Below are 27,381 nucleotides of genomic sequence, written 5' to 3'. Positions count from 1 at the left end.
AGCATTTGCTTCAATGATATCTGGTGCCATCTAGCGTCGTGAATGAGTATAATGTCTAGACCCTGAATATAAGACGGCCCCCACTTTTTCGGTCTTATTTCAATGCAAAAAAAACACAGTCTTATATTCGGGCCAATACAGTATGTAGACAGAAGACGCGAGTAGCAAATCATCTCCTTGTACCACAGTCATGCTGAGTCCAGTATGGATGTTGCTGCTCTGGAGATGATTGCAAGTCGCCTCTTGAGTCTGACTGCCCTTCACCAATCATGGAGCACAAGAGGCTCCCCGGAGGTTTTGCATTCAGCCTGATTGGACACTTGAAGGAGGATTGCTGCGACTGTGTGCATACATTTATACACTGGGGCTTCATTCTAATGTTGTAATTTTACCACAGTTGTCATGCAAGGCCCCACTCCATATCCATGCAATAACTACTTTGTTTTGCATAAGATTTGAGTGAAGTGCTCAGGAGTGTTTATCATCTGAGCATGCAGCATTGCTCATCTGATTGTGAGCCTCTTTGGTCCCTGGATGTCACAAAGAGCATTGCTCATTCAAAGAGCACTTGAAGGGAGTTACACACAAGGTTCTTCTCCCCCACAAAACAAGAATACGGTTACTTGAATAATGTTACCTAATGTCGACAAAAGTAATAAATGCAAATTTAGGAAATATAATATCCCATTATATCCCAAAATATACCAATATCCCAAAATTAATATTATGGTCAAAATAATTGTTAGAAAAATGAAAGCAATGGCCCAGGACAAAAATGATAACATGCTTTGTTGCACAACCTTTTGAGACACTGCAATCAAACAATTTCTCGAGCTCGTGCGCTTTTTGTTTTGTCCCACTCCTCATGAGAAAACTGCTGCAGCTGTTTCAGCTTTGAAGTATGCCTCCTTCCTAAGTTTTTGAAAAATAATTTAGATCAGGGCTCATTGAAAGCCATTGCCCATTTCAGAATAATGTAACGTTTTGTTTTCAGCCATTCTTTGGTGATTTTAGCTTTGAGTTTTGGAGGAGAGCAAGCTTTTTGACACTACGCAATACATTTCACTACAGAGGTTTTACAAACAAAAAAAGAACTAAATGCACAGGTATGGTGATTGAACAGGGTGCTCTATTATCGCCAACAGCCTCTCAAAATATCCGCCCTCTCTGCTTCATTCTCGCCCGTTTCGTTTCCCCATCTTTATGGCCATCTGCTTGACAATTGTGCCATGCTTTTTCCAGTGAAGCACATCAGTTGATGTGTGGCGTCAATCATGTAGCGTGCAGCAGTGCGGTGGCTACGATAAGATTTTTTTTTTCAAGTGTCCATTGGTTTCAGCCATATCACTCAGTATGCTGTGGGCACAACTGAACTTCTTTAATGTTTCACACTTGATACAGTGTTATTTTATTTGTATACATCATTCTATAAACATAGAGTTGAAGTTACTGGCCAAAAAGTTCAAGTTCTGTTTTGTGTAACAGAAGCGTTACAGTTTGTCATCAGTATGCATTTCTGGTAAATTCCAGTTTCATCAGCTTCAGTTGTTCTCAGCGACCATTGTTACTTTTACCTTCTTTAAAAATTGGAAAAGTGGACAATTAAGATGATATTTTCTTGATAGAAGACCAGTGGTCCAGATGAAGGATTATAGAGCCATATATACTCAGAGTGATCTCAGACAATCTAATGTCTTGTGTAATTTTTAGGATTAAAATACAAATGATCTTTTAAAAATAAAACACATACTGCCAGGTTACATCAACACAGAGGACACAAGTCAAATGACGAAGGCACTGAAGTGTCAAATCTAGGTCCGGAATGTAGAAATTAAAACTGACACAGTTTGGCTTGAGCCACAGGTGCTTCTACTAAAAAAAAAAAAAATAATAAAAAATTAAAAGGGGGCTTGACCCAGGTAGGTTTGCGCCCAGAATAGCTCCATGCGAACAGCAGATTATTTTCCATTCTAATCGTTTTTTAAAAGATCCCCTCAAGGGAGGAGAAAGGCCCTTACTCTGACCGAGGGGAATAACCTGAACTTCATATGAAGGATACTCTCAAATTGAACACACACACACACACACACACACACACACACACACACACACACACACACACACACACACACACACACACACACACACACACACACACACAAAAGTGACTCTATTGCTCAATATATCCTCAGGGAGGATCACATACTGATCCTCTGATTAGCATTTCAGTGGAGGGGTGACTTAATTGAAGAGCTCCATACATAACAACTGCTAAGAAAAAAAACGATATGAAGCTTTTGTCTGCTTTGGTAAGCTAAAAGACTAATTGTGCCAGATGAGATGAAGGTAATGGCACAACAGATCGCATGAGTAGTGTTTTGGATATGAACACTTGATGTCTGGTGAAGGGACAATTTTGGCTCGATTCACTTGATTATACAACCATATTTATGCAGTGCCATTTCATTAGGTATACACATGTCCTGTATCAAAAAAAAAAAGTTTATTGTTTTTATGATATAAGTGGGTTAGTTTCAAATGTTTAGCTTACCTTCTTTAGCAAAATTGTATGGACAAAAATGGCATTACTATATTGTCTCTCACGTACAAAAATGTATCAGAAAGTTCATGTGTTCATAGGTGCAACTCCTTTGGGGCACCCGCCAGGTGTGGATTTGTGCTCACCAAATCCTTGCCAAAACCGAGCCTTGTGTCAAAGCCGCGAGGATGGCTACGCATGCTTCTGTGTGCCGGGCTTCCAGGGTGCTCACTGTCAGATTGATGTCAACGAATGTGTCTCCCAGCCCTGCATGAACGGAGGCACCTGTGTAGACAGAGTGGGCCGCTACTCCTGTCTATGTGCCACAGGGTTCACTGGTGAGTTAACAGCTAAGATGGGCATTCCGTCTCCCATTTCTTTTGGATTGATGGCCAGTCTTATCCGCAACAGCCAATCACGGCGTGATTGAAAATAAGGTTCGGTAGGCAGGCGTATATGCGATGAATACGTCAATGTTCGCATGCGAGAGCCCTGCACATCTTTCAAAGTTTGGAATTATTTAATGTTGCAAGAGATGTGTTTTGTATTTTATGGACGATGTGTTTCTCTCGTGAAGTGACATACAGTAAGCTTTGTAGTGAGGGCCTCCTAGAAGAGGGAAAACACCCTCAAATCTCTCCTGCCTGGGCGATCATTCAAATACTTTACATGTAAGACGCGCATTTTGGTCTCACTTACAATGGATAGAAAACGTCTGCTCAATTGCCAGGTTTTTATTGAATTAAAAATTGTTCATGTATAAGCCAGAAAAAGGGTACCAATGAATTTCCAAGGAATTAAATAAAATGGAACAAAAAGAAAGAAAAAGTCATCGATGCATCATCAAGTAGCGAGAATGTGACACAATACTGACGCTACCAAGAAATGGATGCAAAGATGGTCAGGGAGGCTTCCAAGAGGCCAACAGTAACATTGAAGGAGCTTCAGGAATTTCTGACAAGTAGTGGCTGTTCCGTTTCATACATGTAACAAGAATCTACTGTCTTCTTCATTATGAATGTGATGACACTCTTAGTTTGTTGCGTGTGAGCTGAGTTGTACAGATTAAATGTATGTCATATAAATGGTGTTTTGTGAGTGGAGAAATGATTTATATTGGGGTCATTTTTCTAGATCACAAAAACCTGGCATTTGAACAGGGGGCGGAGACTTTTCTTCTACCTACAGTGCATTAGTGACCTGACACTGTCACGCACACGGTGGCGTTTCTTTTTTGTCGCACATCGCAAAAGCTTCTGTGGCATAAAAGCAGGTCTGATCACAGCCGGTCCACGTAAAAAGCCCCGTGCCATTTTGCACTCTGACATCTGTGTTGCTTTCATTGTCTCAGGGGCCACTTGCGAAGTCTCGATTGATGAGTGTCAATTACAGCCGTGTCTCAATGGTGGCAGTTGCCACGGCAACACTGGTGGCTTCTTTTGCACCTGCCTGCCCGGTTTCCAAGGACACCGGTGTGAAATCAACATCGATGAATGCCAAGACAAGCCGTGCCAAAATGGGGCTCTGTGTATAGATGAAGAGAATGGGTGAGATATCAGGAATTGACAATCAATTGCCCACTACAAATATTAGAATCATGTGGGGAGGTTTTTTTTCGACACACTTGGTTATACAAGGGTGGGTTTAACGCGTTCAGTGTGACTGTGTCCCAGATATAGCTGCGACTGCTCACAAACAGCCTTTACTGGTAGACGTGAGGGCCTGAGACAACAATGCTACTCTCAACCCTGTTTCAACAGTGCCACCTGTACGGAGAGTCAGGATCATTACACCTGTCAATGCTTGCCAGGTAAATTACAATTTGATTCCCATTGCATGGATACCGACAGCACATATGCTGAAATATGCTGAGCAACTCATAACTTTCACCATCATTGTTTATTTTCTTATTAGTTTTCATTCTCTTGTGGTGTTCATTTCAATATACTCTCACTGTATTGCATTGGGATAGATAAATTATATTAATTTGATGCTTTACTTTTCTCTAGAATAGAGGTAAAATGTTAAAAACAATGGCAATATTTACACCCCCACTAAGTACAGCAACATGTACATTTGAGAATTTTATATAGTGCCGTTTTAGTTTGGTTACTCCATTTAGCTACTGTATATGCTAGCTCGGGGGTCGGCAACACGCGGCTCCAGGGCCGCATTCGGCTCTTTAGCGACATCTAGGGGCTCCCTGGAGCTTTGTAAAAAATGTTTGAAAATGGAAAAAGATTTTGATAGTAGACTAACATAGCTCAAATAGATATAGACACATGTTGCAGCTCCAAAAAAGGAGAGCTGTGGTGTTGGTTTTTAAAAACGTGCACTTTATTTATGCTTTTAACAGTCTCGACAAACAGACACGTCTGCGTCCGACTCCGTGCCTTCTCTCTTCTCGTTTGACTCAAGAGGCGTTCAAAGACAGCCTGAGAAAAACGGAAATTAATGATCACTTCACTGACAATAAGAAAAGCGAAAATAATGCACCAAAACAAAAAAAAAAATCAAGCGAGGAAATTATAAAATAAATTCTATGGGGGCGTTTGTGAACACACAACAAAGGAATGAATAACATAAACAATTCTGAGACAGTCCAGTCTCCTACATACATACAGCATGTGTTTCCTTCATTGTAAGTTTTATAGAAGGCTTTTATTTTTTTACGGCTCCAGACATATTTGTTTTTTGTTTGTTTTTTGTCCTATATGGCTCTTTCAACATTTTGGGTTGCCGACCCCGGTGCTAGCTCGACACATCTTTTGGTATCTACCTATTGGTACTGTATATGCTGTTGATAACATCCTTATTTTGCGTCTTCATTTCAGGGTTTGAGGGTACACTATGTGAAATAGACATCAATGAGTGTGGCAGTAACCCGTGTTTGAACGGGGGCCGCTGCATCGAGAGGTCATGGCACGTCCTTTTTGGCATCGAACCACTGCTACCTGAACGCTACGACCCACAGCACGCTGCAGGCTACATCTGCAGCTGTCCTCCAGGAACAACAGGTAGTCTATTCTGACGAATCCGCTGCGGTTATTTCAGCGTGTCAGTGGGTTTGACTGATGGTGTCAGTGGTATCCTGAGCCTTTGGCAACCTTGGCTGACACATACAGTGCCGAAGCATTGTATTGTGACAATAAGCAGTGTATGCACAGGGTAAGGAATAAGATAAACATCGGGTTATGTAATACTACTTTGGATGCTTAGGAAGGTAAAAAAAAAAGCATTCCAAACTTTAAAAAATAACATCTAATACAGTATATCACATATTTACACTGTGTGAGACCGCGGTGGACAAAATATACCGGTACATGGAATGTTTTGATAAATTCCTACAGGATATTGTTGGTGCGTCGTTCACAGACTTGTTTAAGACCATGTGCCTTGAGTATTACTTTTGGGTTACAAAAGCAGATTATTTTTATTCCGGTTTACACAAAACTTGATTTTGCAATGACGGTAAGTTAGTCTGTGAGTCGCCACGGATAGTGTTACTGTATGTTCTAAAATGGACTCCCTCCCAGTGGCACTGACTCAAGAAGGTGGCCAAATAGTATTAGTGTAATCCCCAGGATCTGCCTTTGCCGGTCTCCACCTAGTCAGCTCTGCACGGGTGCATAGAAGCAGACAAGGAGCAGACCTCTATTGCGACAGCCTGTGTCCACTCACACTAATATGGTGCACTTAGACACGTTTGGGGCATCTCTGGGGGAAAGAGTGACGGCATGATGTGGATACACACACCATGGATATGGGCAATTCTGTTGCTTCGATCAGGTAACGGTAATAATTGGGTGAAGTGTAGGGTAGCATCTGTTCACCTTTTTTGTTGTCTCTCTTTCTTATAGTAAGTGCTATGGCTGTAGGGCAAGGATTAAAAAAAAAAAAAGTCTGTAAACACATTCAAGAAAAGCAATGTTAAGTGGATAATACAGATCATAGGAGAGGTAAGTAATCGCGTGGGCTAGTTAAGTGTGGTTATTCTCGGGAATGTGAAGATATGGACATCAACATGGAGAGCTGGTTGAAAACCCGGTGGTATTGTTTAGTTTTAGTTTTATATCGGTTGAAGCAATAGAATCACTTTGAGAGGAGTCTGTGATAAGTCAAACAAAGAGTGTGATAAAGCAAAAGGTAAATGTCCAATGTTGAAGGCACTTTTTCTACTTGTACGACTGTAACTTGTACCAGGCATATTCGTCTATGTGTGACTTACTTTTTAACGTAATGGAAATATTTATATTGAATTTACATTATATTATTTTGTGGCTCAAAATGCACGTTTAAAAGCTTAGCATTCTAGAAAATTATTCTTTTGTATGTGTTTGAAAAAGTGACATTTAAATGGTTATAAGTGTGTTTTACCGTCCGCAATGTCACAGTGCTGTATTTACATTTCCGGTGTTTCAACTGGTTTGACTGTTTTTGTAGAATTTTGGACAAAATGTGTTCAATTTAGTCCAAAAGTTGGCAGGTTTTGCGGTGAATTGTTTTGTTTTTATTATTGGCTTGTGTGTTTGTTCGTTACACTCTTAAAACAACAGCCTAAGTCATATTTGGCCAAAAATGATGTTTTTTGTTGTTGTTGTTTTTTTTGTTGCCAAAACATGTCCCCCAGGATGCTGCGGCCAGCCCTGCTAAAATCGTCTATGTTCTACGTGAAACAGATTTTTCAATTCTAACCCTGAAATGAAATGGCAGTACTCCTAAATATAATATAATCAGTATTTGGTTGCGTTTTTCGTGTGTTCTGGGGAAAAAAAAACTTTGGTTATCATTTTCGGAAAGTGACGTTAATTGAAGATAATACAATGGCCTTGAGTCCTTGGAATGTTAAAAAAATAAAAAATAAGTTGTGGGAAAATAGTCTACTTTTACACTGTCATGATATGCGTTTTTTCTGCTAAATTCCTGCGATTTAATTATTTCAACAGGTTCTCTCTGCCAGGAGCTCAGAGACCACTGTGATCCCAGTCCATGTCTGAATGGGGGGAGGTGTGAGAACCACAATGGGGGGTACATGTGTCACTGCAGCAAACAGCGTAGTAAACCCTACCTTTATGGAGGTGCAAACTGCGATGTTCGGCTGGTGGGTTGTGACGGCCACGAGTGCCAGAACCAAGGCTCCTGCAATCCCTTCCTGCTGGACGAAACTCACGGCTACACATGCTCCTGCTCACCCGGATACACCGGCCCCCTCTGCAAGACCCCCACCACCTTCTCATTTGAACGTAGCGGCTACCTTCTGCTACAGAGCCCCTTTGTGGACGCTGAAATCTCTTGCAATATCACCCTCAGCTTCAAGACCGCTCTTCCCAGGGCTATATTGTTCCAGCGGAGCATTCGGGGCCTGTTGCTGAGCCTGGAGCTGCAAGGGGGGCAGCTTCACCTCACACTTAGAAGGCAAGCTGTCGCCGGGCTCCAAGTGCAGAGTCGAATTGGGGCTTTGGAGCTGTCCCACACAGTCACCGATGGAGAATGGCATAGTGTAGAGGCAGTGCTCACAAACCGGGTGCTCAGTCTGAGACTCTTGAATGATGCGGTGGCAAAATGTGAGAGGCAGTTGTGCTATAAGGTGGCTCCAGTCCCAAATCACTTGGATGGCCTGGTGTCGCCCCCTCAGAACACCTTCATTGGAGGGGTGCGAAAGGACTCAAGCGAGGACTCCTCACTTCCGCCATTCATTGGTTGCATGCGGGATGTCTTGGTGGACTGGCAACTGATTGTCCCGGAGGAGTGGCTGAGCGACTCTGCAGTGAACGTTTCTCCTGGCTGCAGCCACCGGGACCGCTGCTTGGATGTGCCTTGCCAAAACAATGGGCTGTGTGTCAACTTGTGGCAGAGCTACCAGTGCCTGTGTCCAAGGCCTTACCAGGGCCAAGACTGTGAAGAGGGTACGTTTTTACATGAAGGGGTGGTCAATGACAAAATTCAGGATGACTCCAGAAATCCTCTCACGCACGACTGGAGGGCTCAGACTCACGACTAAAACACTCACACTACCGATTTTTTTTGCTCACACAAACTACTCAAAGATTGTCATACACACTACTGACACTGACAGTGTGAGTGTTTCAATCATTCCATGAGAGTATTTCAACAATAGTCATACGCATGAGAAGTTATCATGAATTATGTCCCTGAGGGCCCCTCATACATTTCAGAACCGCACACACCGGCCACTACAACTCAAGTTTATTGCAATTCATTTATCGCAATGTTTATTACTCCAGTCTGGTGGAGAGAGCTGTCCCATGTAGCTTTATAAACACCACTTCAAACTACTCTACATTTTATATATATATATACACAGTATATATATACACACACACACACACACCGGTATATATGTACAGCAGTGGCGGATGCTGGTCTGTCAAGGAGGGGGTAGCTCAATTTCGGCCTACATCATAAAATGTGTCCGTTTATTTATACGTGAATTCAACTCTCTGTTCCTTTTCAAGAAAATGATCTGTGACCCTGTCATACCAACAAAGCGTCTTTTCCAGGGTCTTAACTGTGGTGATATACATCAGTCTGCTAACACAAGCAACTAAAATAAAACACACCAGAATATGAATCTGTCGCTAGTCGTTTTCAACAAAGAGAGTGTCGCTAAAATGATTAGAAATCTCCAATTCAACTCAGAACAGAGTGAGAATTGAAAATTGCTCCCACGGATGCCTACACCGAAAGATCTGTGATTGGCTCATTTCGCTGTCAATCAAAAGGAGATACAGCCTCAGACAGATCATCCAATCATCATGCAGAAAAGCTCAGCGTCCTGGCCGGCCGATACACGCCCACTGCCCATAGACTCCCAGAGATGCTGAGCGTCCAATGGGCGGGCCAAAACAAGCATTTATCCAATGACTCGTCTCCTTTTAATGCATTGGGACAACCTACCCTGAACTCTCTAGACGCTCAGCATCCACACAGTTTAAAGCACAAGCACAGTGAAGCCGCGGGAATGAATGAGAAGAGAGTCGCGTCGTAACCAGTAATAAGAAGCTGATTCAGAACAAAGGTTGAGTGCATTGTAGCGCATATTTAGTCAATGACATGTCCACACAATTGTACGTCCACCCATATATTTGATCACTTACTTTTTGACATTTTAGGGGAAGCTGAGCTTCCCTTGCAGTCTTAGAGCAATTGCCTCTGATGTACAGGTAGCAATGCACAAAAGAGAAACGCTACGAAATGTTCGGACTGTATTAACACAATTTACTGTAATGGAACAAGTATTTGAATTTAGATTACAAATGTACAAGTAGGTCTGTTTCCGCTCACTACAATGAAGGTACAATTTGCCTTGTCTTTTTCCTCACCTTCAGAATATGTGACTGCACGCTTCGGGAGCGAAGACTCACTCAGTTTCGCTGCCTTCAACGTCACAGATGACCTCAGTCAGGGCCTCTCAATGTCTCTCTTCCTGCGTACACGGAAGCCGGGTGGCCTCCTGCTTGCTGTGGGCAACAGCAGCACGCAGTACCTGCGCGTGTGGCTGGAGGACGGAGTGGTCACGACTCAGCTCGGGAACGTCAAGAGCCTGAGGGGCGAGAGCGCGGTCAATGACGGTGAAGTTCACTTTGTGAATGTGGAGGTGGTGAAGGGGCAAATGACGCTGCACGTGGATGCTCACAAACAAGCTGAGGTGGAGTCCAGGACAGATGGGGTTCAAGCAGGAGACATCGTCTACGTTGGAGGTCTGCTGAAGGGCGGGTCCACTGCAGCTTGGGGGGGACCTTTTAAAGGATGCATCCAAGACTTGCGGATAAATGACAGGAGGCTGCAGTTTTTTGGTTTGGACACTTCAGTGACAACGTTCCCTTTGCAAGTCATGGAGAATGTGACCGCTGGCTGCTCTGGAGACAACATTTGCAGCGTAAGGGGAACACCTGGACTCCTTTTATTACCTTTCATTAACTGCGTTTTGAAAAAATTACACTCTGAGTAAAATCTTGACTTAAAGGGGTAGTCAAGCCCCAAATGTTCTTGATAAGATGATGTTCTATCTACCCCTATTAGTGTAAACACGTCATTCGGATTAATATTACGTTTGTGGAAAATGACTTCAGCAGTAAAGTCCACAAAGGCAATATGAATCAGAATGCCCTGTTTAGACCAGTGTAGGCACATAGAACATATTATTTTCAAGAAGATTTTGGGGTTGACTCCCCCTTTAAGAGTACAGTTGACCCCTGCATACTTGCAGTTGTGATTTGTATCCGAGCAAAATGAGTTATAGCTTGGTCACGGAATCAAACTCACAATTCAAGGTACAGGCATATTGGACTTTAGTTGCATTTCATGGCGAATACTAAGTTTTCAAAACGAGCTGACACGGCCCCACTTTTATCATGTCTCTTCTTCAGAGGAACCCGTGTCTAAACGGCGGCATGTGTTACAACATGTGGGACGATTTCACATGCACGTGCCCACCCAGCACAGGAGGGCGACACTGTGAAGATGTCAGATGGTGCGAATTGTCGCCGTGCCCCGCAGACGCTGAGTGCAAGATTCTCAACCAAGGATATGAATGTAAGTAAAGCCACCAGCCGGATGCTAAGATTCATTCCATTCCATGCAAAAGACAGTTATGTGGTTTTGTGAACTCACATGCCACAACATTGGACTCAAAGTGTTCCGAACAGTTCTCAGTATGATGATTATCCGCAAGTGTAAACTCCAATAATCCTATTGGTACAACAATACCTCTCTAACAGTGTCAATTTATTTTATTTGTCAAGGAAGAATTTGTAACACAGTAGGGTGTTCAGGTGTTAACTAATCAATCACGTAAACTAATTGAGTCGCTAATTCATTGGAGGATTTTGGAATTCTGATCTGATTTTGGCCACATTTGTTCGTTGCATATAGTTACTGTACTGTGAAAAAAAACATTGTCGTAGTTTTTTTTATACATTAAATGTTCATTCTGATACACTGACATCACATTAACATACAAAGTTAACAAAAATGTCAAAAATGGACATTAGATGATTTTCACCAGACAGTGTTGATATGTAGTGAAAATTGAGGTTGGATGATTCTGTGTTAGTCTCATTGTGGGAAAAGCCACAAGGCATTGGACCCCCACATACTTGCAAAATACATTTGTATATTTATGTGTTTTCGGTCACACCCACCACCCTTGTGAGGATAAGCGGATCCAATCATGGACAGGTGGATGTATATTGTGTGTTATAAAATGTATCATATGCTGTTACTGTATACGGTATCTCATGACATCGGTTTTACCCTAAATTATCATAGATTGCCTGGGTCACATGTAGTTCTACTGACTGTCACATTTCATGCTGTCAGGTGCCAAAGTCAAGGCCTGGGGGCCAGATCTGGCCCGCCACATCATTTTATGTGGCCCGCGAAAGCAAATCAAGCATGTCAAAATCCATGATGCTTGCTAAAGTCTGAATAATATGTGGAGGTGATTAAACATTTATATGGTTTCCCAAAATTCATAACGGCCCTCCAAGGCAAACCGTAACTACAATGTGGCCCGCGGCAAAAATGATTTTGACACCCCTGCTTTAAAGTCATAAGTGCAGTGGACCCAAATGCAAGGCAACAAAGCAGGAGAACGGCAGGAAACGCCGTCGTATTATTGGTCATCTAAAACAAAGCTCGACTGGTTAGCACGTCGGCCTCATCGTGCTCACTAAAGATACAAGGTACACGCAGATCACATTTAACAGATTTTTATAGTGCGAGAGACCTCACACATGACAAGGAAAAAATCGGCAAGCGTGGTCTTACTCCAACTCAGCAGATGTGTGTCATAATACCATTCATTCATTCATTTTCCGATCCGCTTTATCCTCACAAGGGGCACGGGGCGTGCTTGGAGCCCATCCCAGCTGTCTTTGGGCAGTAGGCGGGGGACACCCTGAACCGGTTGCCAGCCAATCGCAGGGCATGTCATAATACCAAGATTGACCAATGAAAGGCGGCATGGTGCTACATGGCAGCCAGACTGTAGGAAAATACGAAGAAAGTGTCGTTATTTTAGGAAATGACTTGGGAGACACATGAGACAAATACTCAAAACAACCAGTTGGCAAGCTTCAGCAAGCTTCCTAATTGGATATCAGCTATAAAAGAAAAAAAAAAAGCATAAACCGTGCTGGAAAAAAAAACATGCTTTTTTTCCCTCTTTCTTTTAGCAGAGATTGTGCTGTTCCATGTCACAATCAGTTCGTGACTGAGCCAAACTTGGTGTTGACTGCGCTTGGTGTAACATTAGCGATTATTGGCTCGACCGTTTGCCATGCAGACCTGAAAGGAAAAGTACACAGCATAGTCTTACAAAGACATATCTGATAATCGGGGCTTTGCTTTACTTTACTTTGATCGAAAGAGGAAAATGCTCAATTTTGGCTGAACCATTGGTACGTACATACAGTATGTTGCTCTCTAAACTAAATGCATAAATGCAAATAAAAGTTATCCGACTAAAAATAACCTCAAATAAGGTTCCTAAATGGTGTTTCAAAGTGCCATGTAGTAGCTCATGTGTGTTTTCATGCCATCCTAGGTTACTCCAATGCCACTTTCTTGAATGACAGCACTGTGCTGGTCTATCGAGGAAATGGACACATATTACGCAACCTAACCAACCTCTCGGTGAACTTGCGCACTCGGAAACGCAGCGCAGCCATCCTCCATGCCGAGAAGGGCCCTGCCTTCGTCACCCTCTCTGTCCAGGATGGCTTCCTCTTTATGGAGCTTCAGAGCTCCACCAGAGATGCAGGAGTGTCGGGGGAAGACGAGCGAGGGGAGTCCACAATCAGCCTCAATAGCATGAGACCTGTCAGTGACGGCGAGTGGCACAATGTCCACTTGTTTATGACGGCACCGTGGGCTAATATGTCTCAGTGGACTCTGGTGCTGGATGATGAAGTAGATGAAGCCGTCACCTCCAGTGGTCAAGGGGGCAATCTGGACTTCCTCAGGAAGGGAGTAGACATCTTCCTGGGAGGTTTGGCGCCTGACGTCGGTTGGTCACTGGCAGGGTGTCTGGGCACGGTGGAGATGGGCGGGATTGCGCTGCCTTACTTCAACTCTTCTCAGGTGAACCTTCCACGCTTGCAGGAGGAGAAATTCATCCAGATGTCCCTCAATCCTCCGCTGGTCGGTTGCAGCGGGGCGTCCGTATGCACGCCCGACCCGTGCTTGAATGGAGGGGAGTGCCAGGACTTATTTAACTCCTACAACTGCAGCTGCGCTGAGGGCTGGGCAGGGAGGCACTGCGGCTTCTTCATTGACACCTGCGCCTCCGGTCCTTGCCTCCACGGCAACTGCAGCATCAAGGGGCTGAGCTACGAGTGCTCTTGCGAACTCGGATACACAGGGGTGGTCTGTGAGGAAGAGGTCGATAGCTGTGAAAACCATCTGTGTGCACATGGAGGCACCTGCCTGCATGGACCTGACAGCTATGCCTGTCTGTGTGCTGAAAACTACACCGGACCTCTCTGCAAGTAAGTTCAGCCTGGCCAAATAAAAAAAAAGACGCATCAATGCAGTTGTTCATTCACCAGTTCCTTCTTAGGGGTGCACTGGCACAATTGGTAACAGCCAAAACTGGAGCATTTTTTAAAAAATGAAAATGATGAGCAAAAGGGCACAGTACCAGAAAACCCCAAATTGTTCCCCCAAAGAGAAATGAACTAGAAAGAGCAGAGTACACATGAGACATCCATCAGATTTCTTCCTTTGGCAGTGATACACTACAGAGCTTCCTAGAAATCATTGTTATCATGTTTCTGAGCTGCAAAGTCAGAGTCACGGTGAAACGATCGCAGACTGAGAGCTGCTCCTTCTTTAGGGTTTACTTTATCTAGTTACACTAGAATGGAACATTTTTCACACAGACCTCCGCGAAGGCCAAAAAAAATGTTCATTTGGGTTTGGATCATCATACTGGAGATATCTATCTCCCGAATATGTCAAAAATGTGCCACTTGATTTTTTTCATCATCATGAATGAAGGAAATTAACGTATTGGCCCAAATATAAGACGGCCCTGATTATAAGACGACCCCCTCATTTTCAAGACTCAAGTTTGAAAAAAGACTTTTTGAACACCAAATTAATTTTTATACAGAAAATAATTACAGTACATCTGAAACAAATGATTATAACAATATATTTGAGAGAAAAAGCGTGTTATTTTGCCTCATTCAAATCTAAAGCGCAATCACATTTGTAAATGAATGGCTTCTGGTTTTTGAAATGTAAATTACATCATGATTTCTCCTCAGCTGCCGGTTAACCTGGCCGATCTTCGACCCACTTTTCTCCAGATTGTCACTATATTTCTCCATTTTCTGTTATCTCTTCTATTATTTTCTTCTCTTTTCCTTCTTACTGCTATTTTTTATTTTTCTTCTTCGTGCTACTGCTATTTTTATTTTTATTCTTCGTGGCAGGGGTTCACTTTGGCCTGGGGAGTCAAGTTCAGCATTTGCTTCATTGATATCTGGCGCCATCTGGCGCGTCGTGAATGGGTATAATGTCTAGACCCTGAATATAAGACGACCTCCACTTTTTCAGTCTTATTTCAACGCAAAAAACACCGTCTTATATTCAGGCCAATACGGTACTGACTACTGGTAAGCTTCTTTTTTAACAAAGTCAACAAAAGAAACACATGCTGCACCCGTCCACAAAATGAAGTTGTGAAAGTCATGAAAACCTCGGAGTTAACATATTGCCAAATGATCCCTGACTGTCTCAATCAAAGGCGATGCTTTCCAAGCAGGATTGCAGTTTTAAGTTTTTGTTACGGCTCTTGCAATGGATTGCATTCAATTGTGTCCCGCGATATTTTTCCCCACGCATCATTGTAAATGTGATGCAAACTCCATCTTTGTGCGTCAACGATTGGAAGAGGAAACATTTCATCCTGTAATGACGACTTTTGTCACTATCTGAACAGTTTTAGGAGTGCGGTTAGTTAGCAAACGCACGCGCGCACACACACACACACACACACACACAAATACACACAAAAAAAAAACGATGCTAAATTGCGGAGACGAGGGACCGCACCATAAGACAGACAAGATGCTACACTTGCCAACATTCCTCCACGGCTGTCGATGCCTGCAGCAAGCTCATCTGAAGATGAATTTCTATTCTAGTGTCAGCCAGAAAAGGTCTTCGTCTGCTGCGGTGTCTCACTGGTACAGCGGCACTTTCTTTCCCTCTCATCTCCTGTTTGCCTCGGAGAACAGGCAGGGGAACGCCGCCAACCATTTATCCTATAAACACGCAGCTCCTTGCATTTTCTTTTTTTTTTTTTCCTGTGCACGAGAACCTTTGCAAGCAAGCCACCCGACAAGTGGAGCCGCACGTCTCCCTTCACGGGGAACATCCGCGCTGTAAAGTTTACATCAAAATGACTTTGTTTTGTTTGTGTCGCTTTCTACCTCCTTCCCCCATCTTTCCTTGTGTTCCTCTCCAGCGAACGGGTTGAAGAAATTCCTTGGTACGTTGTTGTCAGAAATATGTAAGTATTTTTTAATATATTTTTTTACCTTTTTCTCTGGTGCTCCCTGTTTGTTTCCTCCTTTGTTTCTCCAATGCTGTGCACAACATCTTTTTTTTTGAGCAACAAAATGCCAAGCAAAGCTAATATTAACACTGCCTCCACCACTGTTTGTTTAAAAACACATACCCACAGTCGAGAATGAGTGACAGTTGCGGTTTAAAAATGATTGTTGTTGTCCCGAAGTTGTATACGTTTGTCAAAAAGAAGGCAGAGGAGAAAAAAAATGTTGTTATTTAGGGATGAATTCCACATTACCAAAAGATATTTTGACTGCTCCACGGTGACATGTTTGGCCTTTTCTTTCCTCTGCGTGAGATTTTGTTACGTGAGGTTGATAATCTGATTACACTGGCCAGGCTGTAAGCTTCTTTTGCCTCTCCGGTGTGTTACAACACAGAATCAAACAATACAAGCTGTCGCACATGACTGTTTTGTCTGGCTCCAGCTGACACATTTGACAACAAAGTGCCTGGTGTCAGTTTTGGTTTTTAATCTGCATGTCGGTTCCTAGGCGGCCCAAGCTTCCTGTGTCTGTGTGTGGAGATGACCTCAAAAACTACACTTGCTTCAATGGTGGCAACTGCACTGAGCGCGAGTTGTCATGTGATTGCCCGCCTGGCTTCGCTGGACACCGGTATGACAGACACCAACTTGGAATTTTGTCGCGAATTACGATAAGGTTTCAAAAATAAATGGTCAATGGGCTGTCACTCATACAGCACTTTTCTACCTCGGGGACTCAAAGCGCTTTAATAATGATAATAATAATACATTTATTTTGAAATTGCTTTTCATAGTACTCAAAGACACATTACGAGAGTTTAAAACCCGGGATAAAAATGCAAACTTTAAAGCAAAGTATACATGATTTAAAACAAACACTTTTTGAAGAAGAAAACCAAAAAAGAAAAAAAAAACAAAGCAAAAATGGGTTAAAGAGATTAAAAGATGTTAAAAGCATTGCGGAACAGTTGAGTTTTAAGAAATGATTGGAAGGATTAGATTGGTATAGTTGCGGATGTGTTGTGGTAGAGTTCCAGAGGGTGGGGGCGGCGACGGAGAAGGCTCGGCTTCATAGGTGAGTAGGAGGAGTTTAAACTGAATACACTGGCAACGGGGAACAAGTGGAGGTTTTTAAGGACAGGGGTGAAGTGATCACGGGTGCGGGAGTGGGTGAGAAGGCGGGCGGCGGGCATTCTGGATGTACTGCAGTTTATTGAGGAGTTTGGAGGTTGTACTCTAGAGGATGCTATTGCAGTAGTCAAGGCGGGGGGTGATGAAGGCGTGGTATGAGCGGCGTTGAAAGAAAGTGAAGGGCGGAGGCGAGAAATGTTTTTGAGGTGGAAGAAAGCAGTCTTGGTGATTTGGGTGATGTGTTGGTCGAAAGAGAGTTTATTATCTAAAAGGACACCAAAGGTTGCGACAGTGAGAGGAGGGTAACAGGGTGGAGTTGTCGATAGTGAGGCTAAAGTTGGAGGCTGTTTGGGTGAGTAGGACCGATTATTAGCAGTTGAGATTTAGTGCAGTTAAGAATGAAAAAGTTTGCTTGCATTCAGGATTTGAGATCAGAAAGACAGACAGGGTGGAGCGGGTTGTTGGGGTGAACGATTTGGTGCAGATGTATAATTGGACATCATCAGCGTGGCAGTGGAACGAGGAACTTACACCGTTGCCTCGTTCGCCTACTGATGACGCAGCATCAAGAGGAAATGGGGATTCAGCATCTTGCTCAAGGACACTTTGACATGGTCGCAATGGCCAGGGGTTGAACCACCAACCACCAATTAAGCAGGAATATGCTTTTGAAATGCAGGGCGGCTCAAATTTAGCGGACGAATCGTCGGTTTCCACACCAGCACTCAGGCTAGCGCTGTCTTAGCCTATGAGCATGAACTGATGAAGCCTGCTCACATAAGAGACGAAGCCTCGTCCAAGACGGTCTTGACGGTCCAGCTGCCATTGATTCAATGCCCTCATAATAAAGTGACCTGGTTGAATGAAACTATTCAGAGAAACTTTTAAGAAAGCCAATTTACTTTGTACTTTATTTCACCATTTCAAATCCTTTTGATTTGTAATTAGCCCTGTAATGCCTGACCCATAGCCAGAAAAATCTGATTTTTGGGAACTGAGATGTTCATTAAAACCCTTATAATAAAATCCACCAAAATTATTTTTGCCATATCATGTTGTTTTAGATATTTGTCGTATCACATTGATAAGCATTATGTCGATTACATCTGAAAATGATAATTTGGGGAAAATCATATTTTAAACCTGCAGTATCAAATTTGATACAGATGAGTTCATGTAATATAAAGAATGAGTTACATAATGAAAATGCACGTATCAAATATGATACAAATGGCATTATAGAGTTAAGTAATACGTAAATTGCAGTTAAATTGGTGTTCTTCATTGAAAGTAACCTTATAAGAAAAGCTATTTAATAAAGTAAGATGATTTAAATATTTAACTCTGTGTTCGTGAGTCTTTTGAGTGTACTCAGTGTTTCACTTACTTTTAACTCGGTTGTCCACAATATTCAAACTTCTTCCAGTAAATCCAAAAAAATATGAGAAATTTCTCGTAGTAACCCCGCACTAATTTCCGACTAAAATGTTTTCCACATCAGACAACATATGTGCAAAATAAGGGCATCCATGCGTTGCAACTGTACATAAATAATTACATGCTGTATGCAGAAGTGATTGCAAACAGCAGCGCTGTAAATAGCAAAATATACAAGTACAGTGTTACCTCAATTTCACAAACCTCAAACCAACGGACCCCAGAACAGACACAAAATAGTTTACAGTCTACATGGCCCATTATGATGTTGTGTATGTCTCCAGAATTGGCCACAATTTGCCACAGTGCCAGTAAATGACATGCTTCCGGATTGCAGCGCTGCTCTCATCTCATAATTTGTAGATAAATGGATTTCTAGTAGACGAGAGGAGAAAAAAAAAAGCATCATCGTGGAGGCCTTGTTGGCCGGGGAGAGCGCCCCTTCAAACGTAATGGAAAACATGAATGCTAGCTTAGCATCGCCATTGACACGGAGCTTAAAAGGAGCATGTCGTATCAATCTATTCATATCTATGGCTGTTACTGCTTTTACTGGTTGTTTTTACCTTTTCTGTATGCGTTTTCATGATGAAGAAATACAACAAAAACGATTATGTTGGCTGTAAACTATGAATGGTTTCTCCATCGCAATGTGCGGTTGCAGGTGCGAGCAGGAGGTGGACGAGTGCAAGTCCAACCCGTGTCTGAATGGAGGCTACTGCCGCAACCTCATCAACAAGTTCCTGTGCGTATGCGACATGAGCTACGCCGGCGACATATGCCAGACGGACGTAAGCGACATTTACTTTTACGTGGCCGTGCTGCTGTGGCAGAACCTCTTTCAGCTGCTCTCCTACCTCATTCTCAGGCTGGATGATGAGCCCGAGGTGGAATGGGGGGACAACTACTGAGGGGGCACATGTTTATCGATGACAAGTTGTCATTTGTTAAGGTTTCTGTGCCTTCACAATCAAGCACCTTATTTAACACAATCATCATTACGAGCACTTAGTTACGATACACAACAGTGCAGAACAATTTTAGTCGACCGCCACATAATGCAGTGATACTCAAAGGGTGCACCGGGATGCAAAAGTGGGTCGCACACCCGCTTGCAGTGAATAAAAATATTTTTGTATCATGTTTTTTGAGGGGGTACAATACAGAGGCATACCAAGTTACAACGTGGAACTTATATGCTTTTAGTGGAATAGTCCAATTAATTTGAAACAGCATTTTAAAATACTGCATAACATCCTGTACATGACAAGGCTCAAAAAAGCTATTTCGCATCGTAGTTTGCAAGGCAAAATGACCATTTTTTTTGTCTCATCAAAACACACTGAATCAGGCGAAAAGGGTGTCCTGCGCTACTTACGGTCAGTTAGCTAGCAACAAGTGGCCTATATGGTAAAAAAAAAAAATACAGCATATTAATATAGTAAATAAAATATCTGCAATATTATTCGGGGCGGCAGGGTGGTTGGTTAGCACATTGGCCTCACAGTGCAGAGGTTGTGGGTTTGATTACGACGCCAGCCTTCCTGTGTGGAGTCTGCAAGTTATCCCCGGGCGTGCATGGGTTTTCTCCAAGTACTCCAGTTTTCTCCCACATTCCAAAAACATGCATGGCAGGTTACTGGAACACTCTAAATTGTCCCAAGGTGTGATTGTGAGCACGAATGGTTGTTCGTCTATGTGTGCCCTGCGATTGGCTGGCAACCAGATCAGGGTGTACTCCGCCTACTCCCCAAAGACAGCTGGGGTTGAGACACACAGGTTGCCACAGTGCGAGATGACTTGTGTCGTCATCCCTTCCCTTACGGACTCTGAGCCAGAGTGATCAACGCAATATGTGTCATAAGTGATTATGAGTGTCATCTTGTTGACGAAAGAGCCAAAATGTCATAATGCCGTTTCAGACACGTTTATGTAATCTAAGGTTGATACCACTCTACATGTCGATCTAGTTCAAACCATTAACGTCCGACATAAGAACAACAAACTACACTATGACCTGAGTTTTTCGGGTTGCAACATCCTGGGAAGATTAAAAGTTGGAAAATTGTACATATCAATAAGAACGAGTGGCAGTTCACTGAAATGAATATTAATGAATATAGGTACTAATTACATGTAGTTAACATTGGATATTTTAAATGTAGCCGGGCCGGGGGTGGGGCATGTTAAAATACTCCAATTGAATTAAAGCTCGGGTGAATTCTGATATGCATGCACTTTACTGTGGGGACAGTCAAGTAAGATTGAAGGTATGACAGGAGGGTACGTTTATTGTATCAAATGTCTCAACTAAACTACTTTCCATGGAGGGTTTCTGGAAGCTTCATGGGATTTTATTTAAAAGAAAAAAAAAAAAAAAACAACAGCCAAAAAAAAAAACAAAAACAGGTGACTTTGAGATCCAAAAATGTCACCCTGTGAAATGATCCAAACCAAACATAACCTCCTTGGTGGAGGCAAGAGTGTATTGTTGGGATGTTTCTCCATTTAGGATATCCTGTCAGTCTTTTGTATTGGAATTCCGGGGCGCTCCGAGCAGCGTAGGTGTAAAGACATCTTTTAGTTCTAAAGCAGTGAGAAGGGTGGGGAGACAACATGACGTCTCACTTTGTTGTTGATGTGAATCCGCATCAGTGAATGATTGACTGACAGCTGCACAATGTGTTGTTTTGCTCTTCTTTTTTTTCTTGTCTGCAAACGTTTTCTGTTTGAGGTATTTTAAATCTAAATTCTTTGCAGCTCCGCTGAGACGGAGCCTACATTCACTGGGCCACAGTGGTCAACCCTTTGCATAACCTGATTCATCACTCTTCCCCCTCACGTTTTATGTGTTTTTCTCAGTGTCATAACTCTACTACAATGCTCGTCTGTTTTCTGTTGTCAATGTTGTCAATGTCAGAAACTCTGCTACCATCACTTTGTCATTGATGTGGTCTACCAGTAATAAAATAAATCTTCCTCATTAGTTTGCTTTGTTGTCTGTCCGCTTTTAATCATTCTCTTTCCATTTTCACATTGCGAGCAGCTGTGTGTGTGTGTGTGTGTGTGTGTTCTGTAATCAGACAGTTTCATGACACCATAAATAGTTTTCGTTAAATAGTTTTAGTTATGAAGAATTGGGGGTTTGCACTCATGTGGCCACCCAGTGAGAGAAGGGAGAAATATGCTTTGCCTGCGAAAAAGCAGCTGGAAATGAAGTGCAGCTTCAGCAGGGAGCTGGTGGCTTTCACAGACGTTTGGTCTGCTTCACCAGAACATATGAGGGCACCTGATCTGACACACACACACACGCAGACACACACGCAGACACACACGCAGACACACACACACACACACACACACACACACACACACACACACACACACACACACACACACACACACACACACACAAAGCAGGTTGATAGTGCTGACAACAGGGAGGCGTTGCCGCTGCCTCTGCTTCCAGGCTTCAGGGTGGCCCCGCCATGTACCTCAGAGACTGGTTAGTTAGACATCTATGTGGCGCGCGTGTGTGTGTGTGTGTGTGTGTGTGTGTGTGCGTGTTTGGCAGCGGGTGACTGATGGCGGGTGCTGGCTGCCGGCTGTTGCGGCGGCTTGCTTGTTTCACACTCACTCTGACAGCAAACTGTGCCACAGTGACAGGTAAGCACTTTCCAAAGAAGCTGTATCGAGAGGAGAGGAGAGGACAGGAGAGGAGAGAAAAGTGTCATCGCAGCAGGAGTTAAATGTTGTGTTTTTTTAATTGTGTTTCCATGGTGATTGCTGAATGTAAAGTGACCGGGTTGGTAAAAGCTTTTTTTTCGACAGCTGCCACTCGAGTGTGACCAGCTTAACACCAACAGCAACTTCTGATGAAAGCCGATGTGCCGTTGTTTTGTCACGTAACGAGTGTTAACAATCAGCCGCTTACTGCATGGCCTGCTTTGATTTCTCCTGATTGACAAGTAGAAATCTGGTGTTGAGTGTTTTGGGCGGTGGCAAAGGTTCTCAGTACAGATAATAATAATAATACATTTCATTTATAAGATACTCTTAGAATTGACAGTCAAAGTATTAATTCAACTCATGTGTTCCTCCCAAAAAAGTAGAGGCTTTCAAATACTGTCGTACAGGCATGTCCAGCTCCAGTCCTGGAGGGCCACTGTCCTGCCTGTTTTCCATCTCTCTGGGCTGCAACACACCTGATTCAGATGATCAGATCATCAGCCAGCTCTGAAGCAGCATTAGAACGATCCTGATTATTTGAATCAGGTGTGTTGCTCCTGGGAAAGCTGGAAAACAGACGGGACAGCGGCCCTTGAGGACTGACTTTGGACACCCCTGCTGTAGTATTAAGTTAAAAAAAAAAAAGCGGCTGTCACTACGTTACATTTGTGTCTTGAAATATGAGGGACCTGACTTTTGGGAGATATGAGCAGCCATTCGGCCAATTATTTTGCTTTGACTTAAAAAAGTAAGCACAAATTTTAGATGTAGATCGATAGCAGGTCTAGAACAATTTTTCAAAATCAGGTTGAAAGCTGTTTAACGCCCATCCCAGCTGTGGTTTACTTACAAACTAAACAAAGCAAAAGAAAGTACACATTGTACACGTAGCTTGGCTTTAGATAAGTCATTTTAGCTTCAAGCTAACAAACATTGCAAAATGGCATAGACTGGCTAACAAATAGCATTGGTGTTGCGGTGTTACAACACTTTAACAACAGATATTTAAACACAAACGGTGGAGCACCGAGGAGATAATATAACATAACACTCACAGGCATATATTCTTCACCCTGTTCACAGGACGAGCAATATTACCGTGGCTTACTAAAGAGTAATGAATATCTGCGCAGTATGTCTGTATTACACTGCCTCAAGTGCCCAAAGCAGGCACACCGGAAGGGGCGGCACAATGAATTAAAGTTAAAAAATGTGCCACAAACTGTTTCATGCTTTACAGTTGATTTAATGATGTCATTAGTTTGTCTTTATAAAGAACGACATTAGAGAGTGCTATAGAATGCATATCAAAAACCCATTACAACAACAACATTTTTGGTGTTTTTTTGTTGTTGTTGTTTTGGGAGGGGGCAAGAATGCATTCATGTGTGCGGGTGTTTTTAGTTACAAGCGTGGAAGGATTCAGCTTGTGTTTCAAGGCACCACTGTATATTTTGGTAACTTGACCCAAACAAAATCATTTCTCGCGACACAAAATACTTTACACTTTCATTTCCTGAATGCATGCAGTGCTTGTACGGAGAAGAAAATTCACGTTTCACGTCTCATGTTGTGTCAACGAAAAAAATAAATCTCCTTAACCCTTTCAGGGACAATGGTTACTACAGTGGAATGCTTATCATGTTATCAGGCGACAGGGTGCATGAAAGTGTTAAATACACTGAACACTTTTTACATTACTTCGTGTTACAAAATTAGAATAAGTAACAAAGTATTTGTACTTTGTTACTTCCCACCCCCGGCGGATGCTGAAGCTGTCTATGGTTTGTGTGACGGAAAGAACAATTTCACGGCCATTAAACGGCCCATAGTCAAAAGTGATCCAGCCTTTCCCTCCGAACAAGGCCTAGGCGAGCTCTTTAGTGCCGTACCTCTGATTGTGTTTGCAGAGCGAACACTGATAGGTTCATCGGGCAGTGTCTTGAGTGCGACTGTGTGTGATCCTCCGCAGACGGCTCGCGCTCCACACGGCTCTCGGGTGGCTGCCGTGCTGGCGCCGTGTCCGGTCGGCCTGGCCATAGCGTTGGCGCTGGCTCTGGTCGTTACCAAACTGCGAGAGAGGCGGCAGACTTGGGGAGGTTTGAGTCTGAGGCAACTGGAAGCTTCCGCCGGTTGCTGCCCTCCCGCCGAGACGGGGAACGCATCCATCATCACGTTGGCTGCGCGCATGGAACGCCGGGTGGGGTTTCGGGGGGACTGAGAGCTCGTGTGTGTGGGGAAAAGCAAACAATGCATTTATTTGTACAGTGGACCCTCGTTCATCATTTCACTCTCTCGCTGTCAAGAAATAGGAGACTGTCGTTGAGGAAACAAAAAGACTCACACGAGCACAGTTCTCAGAGTAGGAGTTCTCAAAATCAGGTGCTTGCTTCAAGCTGTTTGTCACTCCAGGTTGCCATTTGCTGTAAAACTGACACAAAAAACAAAAGGAGAATTAAACATTATAGTTTAAAAACCAAAAATACTCAGCCAAATCATGTTATTGTGTCTAACGAATGTCTGCTATCTGAATGCGAACAGAATACAAAACAACGACGGGCTAATTTTGATAATGCTACGTAGCATGAAAGAGACAAGTCAAGTTTTCCGATCTGTGACCAGGAAGCTGGAGCGACACTCGAACTGCGCACATCGCAAAGTCTTCACACAGTTGCTTCAATCGGACGTCGCTCGACAATGGCGACCCCAATGGAAACACAGACCGTGAATGGCAAAACACAATTGAAAAGAGTCTTGAGATATATTGATATGTCTTTATTTATGATTACATTCATGTCGAATTTGACTGAACTTTATGTAACACGACATGATTTAAACTGAAGGCGTGATGCTATGCCGCAACCTCCCTGCATTAAGTTATTTGGTGAAATGTATGAAATGCTTATATGATTTTCCTTAATTTACACGAATAAAGCAAATTATGAAGGCAGGTGAAAATGAGCTTTGAGGAATAAAACATTTTATCACATTTAGCCATCGTTGTGAATGCTTTAACGTCGCAACTGGGACAATCTGACTGGGGTAAATCTGAATTGCCATTTTTCTGGACGGCGGCATCCGTTTTTAAGTTACAGTAAACCCTCAAACTGTACACGCCAAGCAGCAACACATACAAAGATAGCATACAATAATCACAAGCATATATTGTCTCTGCTGTGTGGGGAAAAATACGTGATAAAGTGGAGGCGTGAAGCAACATTGGACCGCAAAAATACATAAATAAAATGTATTATTATTATTATTATCCCTAGTTGACCTCTGAAGGCGTGACCTCTGACCTGCTACTGGCCATCAGTCTTGTGTCCGTCATCCTGCTGCTGGTTCTCATCCTGATTTCGGCCGGACTGGTGGTCGCGTTGAACCGCCGAGCCACCCACGGGACCTACAGCCCCAGCCGGCGGGAGAAGGACGGTTCTCGGCTGGAGATGTGGAGCATCACTCAGCCTACGCCCATGGAGAGGCTCATCTGAGCAGTGGAAAACATCCGAGGATGACCGAGGAAACGCCTGCGTCCTGGAGCGAGGCCTTCACATTTGTAGATGCACATGCTGCAAAATCGTAAGAGCTTTTTGGGGACATCGTTCATCCATCTTGCTGCACCTGCCACGCTAGGCGGCCTTCATTCTCGATAGATTCCAGCTCACGATGGATGGAGTTTGTGTGTCTAATCTATATTTGGAGGACAGACGGAGCAATGCTCTCCCAACATGTTGTACACATTGAATACATGTTGCTGTCACTTTTTTTTGTTGTTGCTCCTGAATGGTTCTAATCAAAGTGGTCTTAAGGAAAAAGTAGGAAACCAGTGTTCGCAATGTATTATTATTTAATGACTCTTGTCAAGCACCTTGAGTGTCCTTTTTTTAAAGTCACAAGTGCATGCGTAGAACTGTGGCAACATTCTAAAACACTGTCAACGTGCTGTGCTGAAAATGTAGTATTTTATCTCACAGTGGTAGTGTGTTAAATAAACAAAAACATTTTTAGGACAATTGTTTACTGCAGAGTCTCGAGTAGCATCTGGATTTACAGTGATCCCTCGCTACTTCGCGGTTCACTTTTCGCAGTTTCAGTGCATTTTCAGTGCATTTTAAATGAATGCAAAAGCATTCATAAAACAAAACAAAAAAACAAAAACAAAAATGCCGCAAAAGGTCCGCGAGAGGCAGCCAAAGTCAGCAAAACAGCGAGTCACATAAAGCAACATATACAGTACTACATGTATATTTCATGTTTAAGTTTACTGTATTTATTTATACACTAACCTAACTTATACACCTTATACATGTGTAATATATTAGTAATGTTAATTACTACATTTACTTCTACAACTACATGCATGTATACCATTAAATTTGGCCGTATAAATATTATTATATACTCATACACATGTACATATACCTGTAAAGGGGGGGGGGGGTACCTACTTCGCGGATTTTCCTCTTTCGCGGGTGGTCTCGGTCACCAATAACCGCGATAAGTGAGGGATCACTGTATACACATACGCACTATCCATCCATAATTTTCTCTCGTTAAGGGTCATCATGGCACCACGCACTAATATGTGCAATTGGATTTAGAGTCGCTCTTTAAAGGCATAATACGGTAAATAGTCTTTACATCGAAATAATTTGTCTGAACTGAGATGCCACATTATGTATACATTGAAACAATTTGTCATTTTGTGCCTTTGTGTATGTAAAATCTACTGGTGAAGGCTAATTTATTCCATCGATGTTAAATTAGGTGACAATTTGCTGTGTGCTCCTTTTGTGTCTGTCACAATAAAATAAAAAGAAAATTAATCAGTAGTCATAGTGAAGAAACTTGGCACATTGTCGACATTTCTATTCACAAAATATGCAAACTCCAAGTATCGTGTGTGCGTGTGTGAATATATTATAAACAGGTGTGCTTGAAAGTGAGTCTAGAC

At 42.8% G+C, this 27,381-nt stretch overlaps 1 protein-coding gene and 1 long non-coding RNA gene across 5 annotated transcripts; one reads left to right on the top strand and one right to left on the bottom strand.

Annotated features, from left to right (window-relative positions):
* The first annotated feature begins 6,182 nt into the window (after positions 1-6,182).
* crb1 (crumbs cell polarity complex component 1) lies at positions 6,183-27,278 on the top strand. 4 transcript variants are annotated; one of them, XM_086114758.1, is made up of 11 exons: positions 6,183-6,328; positions 6,400-6,498; positions 7,486-8,445; positions 9,889-10,439; positions 10,930-11,095; positions 13,110-14,052; positions 16,041-16,085; positions 16,639-16,761; positions 19,363-19,489; positions 24,400-24,627; positions 25,700-27,278. In XM_086114758.1, exons 3-11 carry the CDS (start codon positions 7,572-7,574, stop codon positions 25,916-25,918), a joined length of 3,276 nt encoding a protein of 1,091 aa, XP_085970884.1. In that variant the 5' UTR covers positions 6,183-6,328; positions 6,400-6,498; positions 7,486-7,571; the 3' UTR covers positions 25,919-27,278. The 4 variants fall into 4 exon arrangements, with proteins under 4 accessions (XP_085970884.1, XP_085970883.1, XP_085970885.1 ...); XM_086114757.1 differs by lacking the exon at positions 6,400-6,498; XM_086114759.1 differs by lacking the exons at positions 6,400-6,498; positions 24,400-24,627.
* On the bottom strand, positions 21,803-24,417 carry LOC147202123 (uncharacterized). The gene is made up of 2 exons (XR_015101304.1): positions 24,320-24,417; positions 21,803-22,384 (listed from the first exon to the last, which is right to left on the bottom strand). It is a non-coding gene; the product is annotated as an uncharacterized LOC147202123 (long non-coding RNA).
* Positions 27,279-27,381: the final 103 nt, after the last annotated feature.

The sequence above is a fragment of the Hippocampus guttulatus genome, chromosome 7 (assembly GCF_054856545.1).
Source record: "Hippocampus guttulatus isolate MCC_2025c chromosome 7, RoL_Hgut_1.0, whole genome shotgun sequence".
Lineage (NCBI taxonomy): Eukaryota > Metazoa > Chordata > Actinopteri > Syngnathiformes > Syngnathidae > Hippocampus > Hippocampus guttulatus.
This window is presented reverse-complemented; position numbering and strand designations above follow the sequence as displayed.